We start from the raw sequence: 11,691 nt of genomic DNA, 5'->3' as shown, positions 1-11,691 counted from the left end.
AGAATAAATTTATTTAGGCTGGCTGTTAAGTTTTGGAATCAAACAATTTTAGTTACATATATTTATATATTTAAACATTTATACATAGGTATATTCAAATTTCATTGCATTGCATTTATTTTACTAAATCTATGGTTAAAGAACCTTACACACTACAGGTAAAATTTGAACATACAGGTAATTGATTTGAAAGTGTTTCCATTACTACAGTTTTACTTTTATTTAGAATCTCAAGAAGATTGCTTGATTTGCAGTGTGAAAATAAGAACTCGAATCGCTTTAAGGTTTTATAAAATAAATAATTCTAGCTCCATGCACCTGCATAATTACTCCTGGTATAATGGCTCGCTTATAAGTGACATCCAATGCTCGAGTACATCCCAGTGCAGAAGATATTTGGGTTTTCCACGCAAAACTTGTAACTGGCATAAGAGATCAGAGCGTTTCAATTGCTTGCAGCCACTTCTCACCAGAAATAGTTTATATAGCTCGTGATAGCGTTGCGAGGGCAATGAGATACTCCGCATAAAATTAGTCAGCTCAAAGTAGAAAAGTTTACGTATGCCATATAAAAGGTGTTTAATGTCGTTGAATTTTTTTATATTCATTGCACATAACGCATCTGCGTCAATTAGTAGAAGTTGGCGGCCCGTTATCATATTTACCCGAAAAGTGTGCTAAAATATTGAAAGTAAATCATTAGAATATTTTATGCCCATTTTTATTATAAATAAATAAATAAATTTTTAGAAATGTGTAGTTTTTGGGTTTGGCGAAGGCTCATTGGGCAGGTATTAAAAGAGCAGCAGTTTGGATTTTTTTCATTCTTTGGTTTAGGGGATATTTATTTGGTCCCTAAATTGTCAAGCTTTGACATTTTTTATAAATTATTTTAACTGCTAGTCTTTATTTATAGATTTTGACATTCGATAAGCCAAGAGCAAAAACAAAAATCATTTTGCTTTTAGTGGAGCTACTGCTACTACTTGTCCAATGCCCCATAGGCTGGGAATGGACAAACCCTTCAACACTTTCGGCTACAACAGCAATATTTTTGGCTATTCTTGAGCGACGTGCACGGGTTTTATTCTTCACAGCACTAACTTGTCTCAACAGCTCGAATTTTTCACCAATTAGTAGTTTCTAGTAGTCAAATAACGGGTGATCAATCATGAGGTGCTTTTTTCAATAGTTAAAAAAACAAAAATGTAAATTATGTTCAAAACCTTTATTTATCATTTGAAAGGACATTCTTTGACATTTACTTTTTGAATATGACTTCGTTCAAATGTTGGCCGCAACTACGCTTAAGGTGGTCCATTCTGAAGGTCCAATTTTCAATCACTCGTTCGAGCATTTCGACTGGTATGTCGTGAATAACACGCGTAATGTTGGCTTCCAGAGCTTCAATCGTAGCTGGTTTATCAGCATAGACCTTGGACTTCACGAATCCCCAAAGAAAAAAGTCCAAAGGTGTGATATCACAAGATCTTGGTGGCCAACTCACAGGTCCTAAACGTGAAATCAGCTGCTCTCCGAAATGACTTCTCAATAAAGTCATTGTTTCACGAGCTGTATGGCAAGTGGCTCCGTCTTGTTGAAACCAAATGTCGTAGAGATCATTAGATTCAATTTCAGGTAGCAAAAAGTCCGATATCATGGTACGGTAGCGAGCACCATTCACAGTTACGTTGCGGCCATCATCATTTTTGAAAAAATATGGACCGATGATTCCACCAGCCCATAAACCACACCAGACCGTTGTTTTCTCTGGGTATAAAGGTAGCTCTTGAACCTGTTCTGGTTGCTCTTCATCCCAAATACGGCAATTTTGCTTATTGACGTAACCATTGAGCCAGAAATGCGCCTCATCGCTGAACAAAATTTTGCTCGAAAACAGCGGATCTTCTTCAATCTTTTCAAGAGCCCAATCAGCAAAACGGTGACGTGCAGGAAGGTCATTTGGCTTTAGTTCTTGTACGAGCTGTATTTTGTATGCTTTTAAATGAAGATCCTTCCGTAAAATTGACCAAGTTGTTCCATACGACAGTCCAAGTTGCTGAGAACGGTGCCGAATCGATTCATCGCGGTTTTCACGTACACTCTCTGCTACTGCCGCTATATTCTCAATGCTTCTTGCTGGACGTGGTCTATTCGGTCGAGAATTATCCACCAATGAATATTCGGATTCAAATTTGTTGATGGTATGTCGAATAGTGTTTAAGGCAGGCCGATTATGTTGACCATAGTGCGGTCTAAGCGCACGAAAAACATTTGTCACAGAACGCTGATTTTCATAATACAGTTGAACAATTTGTAGACGTTGTTGCGGTGTGAGTCTTTCCATGATGAAATGCCAAACGCTGTTCAACAAATCCACGATGACAGTTTGCCACAACTCGCGCGCGATCTGTAAAAAAAACTCAAATGAAAAAAACTCCTCTTAATTGATCACCCGTTATAAAAAATGACAGCTTCAAAAGTGACATCTCCCGAAATAGCGGGCTATTCAAAATAACACCTGTTATTGGAAAACCCTTTATTTCAAATTTCAAAGGCCCCAACACGGGGACATGAAAAGAATTCAGTTTTCATTTCATTTATTTATCATCGCTGTAGTTTTCTTTAAGTAATATTGCAACTTTGTACATCCCTGGTTTGTTGATCATATACAATTATAAATCAAGTAAATACAGTAGGTTCTGTTTTTATGCGGTAGATACGTTCCGCAAGAAACAGCATAAAAAAGCTACTAGTTCTATAGTAAAACTATAGATACGTTTCAAAAGTGCTAAAACCGCATAAATCTGAAATAATGTAATAAAATCGCATAAAAAAGGGTACTAGTCCCATATTATAACTATAGATACGTTCTATAGACCGCATGAATCTGAAATAATTAAATAAAATCGCTTAAGCAAAATATTGTATTTTTGAAAATTATATCTTTATTTAAGAAACGTCAGAGTCGAGAAATAAATTTCCAGCGTCAGAAATAAAATCAGACAATACCCGCATGTTGCGCATTCGTTTAGGGTTTGGCGTAAAATCACTGTCGTCACTTGAGGAAATGTACACGTCTGATCTAGATAGTTATGCAGGCGGTTCCATACTTGTGGGGTTAGCATTTTTGATGTAATCTGTGATGAGTTTTTGCTCAGCTGGCTTAGAATCTTGTTTATATGTACAGTTCCCGATAGGTCGACATGCATTTTGTAATTTAAAAAAAAAACCGCACTATTTCAAAACCGCATAAAAAAAAGCCGCATAAAAACAGAACCTACTGTATATTGAACTCATATCTAAATAAATCAGTTCAAATATTTAGTTTAAGTTTTCATCCTTATAAATGTTTTAGAATTTCACCTAATTTTCCGTCGTCTTATGGGCGAGTATTACAAAAAAGCTCTCGGACGTTAAGTGTTAAATTCTTTTGCATCTAGCATCAGGGGTCGGCAGCCCGCTGCTCACGAGCCAGATTCAGATCTTCAGATGTGAAGCTGCGGCAATAAATTATTACGCTAATATTTTTCATTTTATCAAAAAAACAAAAAAACAACATTTAAAACTTGTTCTGAATCGATTAACGAGGATTAGACACCGATTTTATCTCTCAGCCAGTTGTACTCGCTGACTGTAAAGAATTCTTAAGCGAAATGGAGACTCAGTATTCCGACCTCCTTCTTGTCAATAAAGTTCGATGGCTTTCCAAAGTTAGGGTGTTGTAACATTTTGCTTTGTGCTTGAATGAAATAAATATATTTCTAAATGAAAAAGGCATTAATCACCCTGAATTAGAGAATGACAAATGGTTGCAAAATTTTTATTTTGTGGTGGATGTCACAGCGAAGTTAAATGAGTTGAATCTAAAACTTCAACGAAAGGGAAACCCAGCCCATGTTTTGGTAGAGGAAGAAGGTTCGCTTTTGCAGAAGGTATTCAGAAGGCTAAATTACTTCATTTAAAATTAGTAAAACGATATCGCAATAAAAGCAGTGCAACTGTTGAAACGAATTACTTCAGCCCAGTTATAAAAATAATAAAAGATGGGTTTTCTGACAGATTTGAGCAATTACAAAAGAACCAACGAAACCACCCTAGAATTCATAGCAAATCCTCTCAACACAAATATGTTAGTAATGAGACCAATGAGACCCACATTGAGCCATTTGGAATTGATCCCTAGAAATGCAATTGATCGATTTAAAATTTAAAGCTTTGTGGCGTGGAAAATTTACAGAGTTGAAAAGCAAGTTGGAAGAGTTGGAGCTTCAGAAATGTCTGTACATAACGTAACAAAAGTGGACAGCTTTAAAAGAAATGCTGCGAGTTAAGGCAGTTATATTTGACGCATGGAACAGTCAGCTTCAGGGCCGTAGAGAGCATACCCGGGCCCCGGGGGAAAATTGCAAATGCGGGCCCTTTCCAATGATGTCTAATTTATATAAATACGTGTAATCTCGAGTCCGGGCCCCTCTGAAAACTCCGGGCCCGGGTGGAACGCTATCAGGATCACGTCGTTGTTGTTGCATTCGCGCGTATTGTCTCTCTTTATATCCAGTTCTTTAGCTTTATCCTCCCATTCATCCTTATCTTTATTATTTTCATTTGCCTTCAATCTTTTGTTTACTTAAGTACCTATTCACCTATACTTTCATCCTTATATTAATCTTAATCTAAATCTTGTTAAAAACACGACGCTTAATACGTTTCTTTAATTCAGTGTCAATATTAAAGCATACATTTAGGATGCATATACATATTCATGTTTCGCAGAATAATGAAAAGAGTCGATTTAAAGGGGGAAGTCCATGTAGAAACCTCAAAATCGGTCATTTTTTAAACATATTTTTAAAAGTGATAAAATAATTATATTATTTTGAAGTTTTAACACAGCTTTATTTAACCTTTCGAGAGTACAAAACAAATTTTTTTTAATTTTTTTTTCCAAAATGGCGGCGCAGGCTCATTTCTCGTCGGCTGCCTACGGTGCGAGTTCCCAAACTGCTCTATTTATTACTCTTAATCTATACAAAAAAAATTAAATTGGTTTTTTTTATAACATATTAACGGAAAGGATGAACCTGTAAAATTAAAAAACAAGTATAAAACTAATTATAAAATAAGCCTTTCAAAAAAAAGTTAGAATTTAGGGCTATTTTATTGACATTTTTAACCCCCAAAAATAATTTATCAACGCGACATATCTGAAATTTTAGGTTTATCCTTCCGATAGTAATGTACAGACAGGCGTCACCAAACTTCAAACAAATCGGTTGATAACTTTTTGAGTTACAACACGAGCAGTTTTTAAAAATACAGTTTCGAGAAAAATGAGTTTAAAGTTTGAGGTACAGGAGCGAGCGAACCGCTCTCTACATAGTTAATGGGCTATAGAAGCTATAATATTAAGAATTTGCGCATGAAAATTTCACTGCATATTCTTAAGATACTATGCTTTCGAAATATCGAAAAAATCGATTTTTTGAAAATTTTACATGGACTTCCCCCCTTAATCATGATTAGCCATAGCAATACCAAATTGCATTTAAATGTTGCTGCTACTCCAGCGAAGTCACCGTCTATGAATTTGCTTTGATATATCGATAACAGAAGTATAAGCGAGTGCTATTAATTTTATTTTACTTTTCTCCATATGACGTGCTCGATGCATCTACTTCACTGTCAGCACAAATCATACAGTGTGGGCAGCCGTCCTAGCCAAATCTGTTTAGATATTTACGAAACGACATTTAACGACAATTTTCAAAAAAGATAAAAAAAATTTTGCGTTATAAGTGAAGTAAGATTATTAAAATTTGGTACAAATAAAGAACCAAAAAAAATATGACGCAAGTACAACTTTGAAAAACAGGTGGTGCCACGCCCTATTTGTATCTCGATAACGACTAAATAAAACACACCCTCACTCTGTACACGTTTGATTCGACTTAAATATTATTGAGATGTTATATATTTTTTAGATTACTTTAAGCCTGTAATATTAAAATGCTCTAATTTAAACTAAAATAAACTTAACTTTTGCTCACCTCATATTGTTTATAACCATACCGCTCCAACCATTTACAAACATCCTCATTAGTCCATTGATAGACGTCTGGTAGTGGAAGTGCATCCACTATTCTGGCGGCTAAATGTAACAAACTTTCCGGCGAAACTTTGAATTCGATGGGTAAGTCAGTTTTATCGTAAACTTTCTCTCTTCGTACTGCTAATTGCGTTTCGAATTTAAATGGTTTATTTTCTACTATCGATATTTGCGGTAATTTATACAAACGTTTGTTTTCGCGGCTAAGTTTAGCACTACAGTGGCCGTAACTCATGCCGACGCTGCAAAACCAATACTAAACTTTCTGTTTCGTAGAGAAGCATGTTAGCGTTAAATAATGTGAATATATAGTATCATAGAATGTACGGACAAACAAAAGTGTTCGCATTATAAAAATTGGTATGCTGTTCAAAACGGAAGTGAATATTCATGGCTGAAACATAACTTATATTGCAGGATTATTATTATTGTTAGGCTAATGCGCATTATGACCAAAAGAGATACATACAGGTATATTGTGCAAAGGCTACTGAGATGCCCTATATGTTGAGATTTTTTTTTAAGTTTTAGCACATTCTGGGATTTGTTGCTCCATAATTTATGTGAATGCACGGCAATACCAACAAGGTGGTGTAGCCTTTTTCTGCCTAGTGCAGGACATTCACAAAAAATGTGTTCTGAATTTTTAGTATCCATGTCACAGAATCGGCAGATGATGATCTCAGAGAGATCAGTTTTGTTTAAGTGATATCTCAGCCTACAGTGGCCTGTAAAGCAAATAGTTAAAAGCCTTACGTCTACTCTGCTGAGCGAAAGTAGTTTATCAGAAATTCCTCTGTCCGACTTAAAAGTTGTTTCGCTTGTAGCTGACCTAAAGAACTTCGCCAGTGTTCGACGAATTTCTTCTCCTCCCACTTTCTCAGAAATTCGTTAAGTGTAAGTCCACAGAAATGCTCAGAACCAATTAAAGGCATGTTTGCCACTTTTTAGCTAGATCATCAGCCATTTCATTTAGTTCGTATCCCTCATGTCCAGTAACCCAACCCAATAATGCCGTATTGAAGTTCCTTAACATGTTAAGAGGGTGGTCCAGGCAGTCATTTACCATTTTCGAGGTGATTACAGTTGATAGAAGAGCTTGCAAATCCTCCCGACTCTCTGAAAGTATGTAAATGTGGGTTCCTCTCATTTATATGGGCTGATAAAAGTAAGTTTCATGAATTCTTGCGACAAGAGATAAATTAATACTTCCTCCCTAGTAATTCTCAGCACTTTGAAAAGATCTAAAAAGAAAGTTTGCTTCGTTCCAAATCAGGTTGTTCAAAGTATTTGAGAACCTTCGTCGGTAACTTTCATTCGCTTCTCTTAAATGGCTCGTGTATTCATAAACATAAACTAAAATTCTCTGGTGGATATTGCATAGAATTCTGGCGCATAGTCATTTCATGATCATTTTATTAAGAGTGCTCTACCTATAGGTCATCAATAATCAAAAGAGCCCTTTTTTTTAATAAATTGAGTAAAAGGCACCAAATATGAAAGTGTTTTCAAAATAAATATAACTACTTAAATAAACACATATGTAAATTTTTCAAAACAGTGAGTAAAGGAATTTTCAGTAACTAACTTTTTTTTACGTGCTTACACCTACAAAGGTAGGCGCTTACACCTACATACAAACATAGTGAAAACTTAATTTGAAAGTAAATTTTTCACACTCAACAGCACGCCTCTGACAGCACTGAATGGCGTTTGCATGATTGCAGCTGTCAAAGTTGATGAAAGTAAATTTATTTACATTGATTATGATGATAACCTTAATGGTGTTGTCTTAAAAATGATTTTAGAAAGTAAGGTAACAACTTTTGATTGAGCAATGAAATCTTGAAATAAATGTTTCCAAATTAAAACTTGTCATGATGTGCAATCCTCAACTCACATGAATCAAATACTCGAATTAACCTATCACCGACGATATTAAATTTTACCACCCGAATATGCCTTCGAGTTGAGGTTCAGAAAATTAGAAGGTCAATGCACTATAGATGCTTTCCATTTCAATTCAACCGGGCTATTCGGGTCATGTTCTTCGATTTCGATGTAACTGAAATATGTTGCTCTCTGGTCAAAATAATGAGACACGTTTTTTTTGTTCGCCCGGAAAAATTTTTTTTCAAGCTTTATCGCCAATTTTGTTTTTCGGCTCAAAATCGATTTTTTTTTAATAATATAATATAAGAAATTTTTTTTTTTAAATGCTCATAACTTATTCAAAAATGAACCGATTTTAATAATTTTGGGTTCAAAATGATCGTCATTACTTACACGAGCGATTTCATGTAGAAACAGTTGCAAAAAGGTAGTTGAAAATTTTTTATTTTGCAAAAAACAAAAAGTGCGAAATAGGTTTTTTATTCAAAAATTCATTACTCAAAAACAACACATCTTAGCTACTAGGCATTCAGCTTAATTAAAGTTTGAGATGTCCTTTTGATTTGGAAAAAGTTATAAAAAAAAATACACTTTTTGAAATATTGAATTTCGAAAAAATTTCAATTTTTTTTCTTTTTTGCTAAATAAAAAATTTTCAACTACTTTTTTTGTTTCTACATGAAGTCACTCGTGCCAGTAATGACGGTCATTTTGAACCCAGAATCATTAAAATCGGTTCATTTTTGACTAAGTTATGGGCATTTAAAAAAAATTGTTTCTTATATAATTAAAAAAATCGAGTTTGAGCCGAAAAACAAAATTGCCGATAACTCTTGAAAAAATTTATTTTGGGCGAACAAAAAAATACGTGTCTCATTATTTTGACCAGAGAGCAACATATTTGAGTTACATCGAAATCGAAGAACATGACCCGAATAGCCCGGTTGAATTGAAATGGAAAGCATCTATAGTCATCATCAACATAGCATTTAGTGCTCGTGGTGAGCCAATGCTTCATTTACTATTGCGCTCCATGGCTTCTTCGTGCGTTCATGCTTCGCAGGTCGTCTTCCACATTATCTGCCTACCTTCTTGGTGGCCGTTCGCGCTTTTTGCTGCCAGAACACGAAAGTTAAAATTCTTCTTTGTAATTCTGTTGCCATCCATTCGATGTAAGTGTCCTAGGCATCGAAGCTTTCACGAAGCGCACTATGTTTTTCCATTTATAAGTTTTTCGATCTCATTGTTATGTTTTTATTCTATTCAGGTTCTCGTACAGAATCAAAAATTCTCCTCAAAATTTTACGCTCAAAGAGTTAGTTCTTCTTATTTGTAGTCAATACCCATGTTTCGTATCCAAACGTTGCTATTGGTCTTAAAAGGTCTGTAGCTTATACGTCAATGACAAGAGTTTGTTTTTGAGCAATTTGAGGTGTGCGTAATAGTTTGTATAATGAATGCACTATAATAGACATCGGTAATGGCTAGTACTAACTTCACAGCCGAGAAATGTTGCTAGCAAATTTGATTGCCAAATGAGAGAAACGTTTATGAGCATCACCCCAGAAGAAATTCGCAAATTTTTGGTAATGTTTTTAAACAAATGAATGCACATACTTTTTGGCATAAAAAAATATAAAGAAGATTTACTTACGCCCTTTGCGAAGACGTTTCGTCTAAAAATTCCTTATTCGGGTATTGCCTGAGTATTTGACCTCAGTCACCACTACACTTGCAAATGAACTGACAGTTGTCGCTCAATTTGCGTAGTGTTTTCACGGGGTGAACTGAATGCTACTGTGTCGTGAGATATTATACATACGAAAGTTCGTTTGCTTAAACTCGAACTGATGGATTCGAATGTACTTGAAAATAGAAACTTTAAAAATATCACTTTAACCCCTATTCAAGCTCGCAAAAATAGTATTTCCGGTTGAACGTTTGACGTTGAACTATCGCAAAAAGGCAAAACGTAGTAAAATTATTTTAATCGGGGTAAAAAACCTTTACCGAAGTCACGTTGATTGATTACAACTCTATACATTTCGATCTTAGAGTCGATTAATCGTAGCCGAAGTAGCCGAAGAAATTGTGCGAGTTCATTGCTGGCACTTCTTAAATTGTTCACTGTGGTATCATTAAGACTACATAGTAATATGGTCAATATTAAGTAGCTAATACGAAGTTATGTACTTGAAGCAGTTGGCACGACTAATTTTTTCATATACATAGCAATACAAAAAACAGTTTTATTATAATTGAAATCAATATGTAATAAATTCATTACACCATGAATTAAAATAAACTACCTACGGCGGATGCCGTAGTCGAACTGGTTGTTACGCGACTATCATTCGGAAGTGCATAGGTTCAAAACTCCGGGCACGAAACAGCAATTGATAGAATCATTTTTTTTTCGAATGGTAGTCGCCCTCGGCAGACAATGGCAAACCTCCAAGAGTATTTCTGCCATAAAAAGTTCCTCATAAAACATACGACTTAAACATCGACACAGTTTACAAAGCAATACAAACTGCGAGCAGAAGGCACATAAGCAGGCTTCCGACGCACACAAATCCGACGATGAGAAAGCTTCTTGCTGAAGAAAAATTCAATAAGAATCAGCTTGCTCCATTGCAGCTGTAACGCGCTAATAGGGTGTTTTTTTAGAGGTTAGGTTTTCAAGATGAAATAAAACGTATATAATTTAATGTTATGGCCAAGAATTTAGCTTTATTATAAAGATAAGGGTTTGCCATTATGTTTTAAAAATGATTTCGGGCAAGTGGCCCCCGCGGCTGGCTCGAATAAATTCCAGCCGAGAGCCCCAATTTCCGACCACTTTTTGCAGCAATTGGGGCCGTGTGTCAGCAATAACGCGCCGAATATTCTCTTCCAAGACGTCAATCGTCTCGGGCTTATCTGCGTAGACAAGCGACTTCACATGGCCCCACAAGAAATAGTCCAGCGGTGTTATATCGTACGATCTTGGAGGCCACGCCACAGGTCCATGGCGCGAAATAATGCGCTCACCAAAAGTTTCCTTCAATAAATCGATTGTTGCGTTGGCTGTATGGCATGTAGCGCCGTCTTGTTGGAACCAAAGGTCGTCCACATCAACATCGTCCAATTCAGGCACGAAAAAGTCATTAATCATGGCTCTATAGCGCTCTCCATTGACTGTAACATTATGGCCGGCTTCATTTTTAAAGAAATATGGACCAATGATTCCCTCTGCCCATAGAGCACACCAAACAGTGACTTTTTGAGGATGTAACGGCGTCTCAGCAATGGCTTGTGGATTATGTTCACTCCAAATGCGACAATTTTGCTTATTGACATACCCATTCAACCAAAAGTGAGCTTCATCGCTGAACAAAATTTTCTTCGATGCGTCGCGCGAACCGAACCATTATTTTCGTAATAAATTTGCACGATTTGCAAACGTTGTTCAGGTGTAAGTCTATTCATTATGAATTGGCAAACCAAACTGAGCATAAATCAAGTGACAGCTGTCAAAAAGACCATCTACGAAAAAAGTAGTGCCAACTTGAAAACCTAACCTCTAAAAAAACACCCTTTACTTATTCTTAATATAGACAGACGTAATACTTTTTGGAAGCAATAAAAAAGTGGGTAGATCCCTCAATTTGTGGAAAACGTCACAAACCAAATAAGAGCAAGAGCTT

At 35.8% G+C, this 11,691-nt stretch overlaps 1 protein-coding gene across 1 annotated transcript; it reads right to left on the bottom strand.

The window, feature by feature from the left end:
* Positions 1–326: 326 nt before the first annotated feature.
* Positions 327–10,046, bottom strand: LOC129248706 (uncharacterized). The gene is made up of 4 exons (XM_054888333.1): positions 10,013–10,046; positions 9,825–9,881; positions 6,051–6,229; positions 327–677 (listed from the first exon to the last, which is right to left on the bottom strand). Exons 1-4 carry the CDS (start codon positions 10,044–10,046, stop codon positions 327–329), a joined length of 621 nt encoding a protein of 206 aa, XP_054744308.1.
* Positions 10,047–11,691: the final 1,645 nt, after the last annotated feature.

Source organism: Anastrepha obliqua, chromosome 5 (assembly GCF_027943255.1).
Source record: "Anastrepha obliqua isolate idAnaObli1 chromosome 5, idAnaObli1_1.0, whole genome shotgun sequence".
Taxonomy (NCBI): Eukaryota; Metazoa; Arthropoda; class Insecta; order Diptera; family Tephritidae; genus Anastrepha; species Anastrepha obliqua.
The sequence above is the reverse complement of the archived record's forward strand: the minus strand, read 5'-3'. Positions and strand labels throughout refer to the sequence as shown.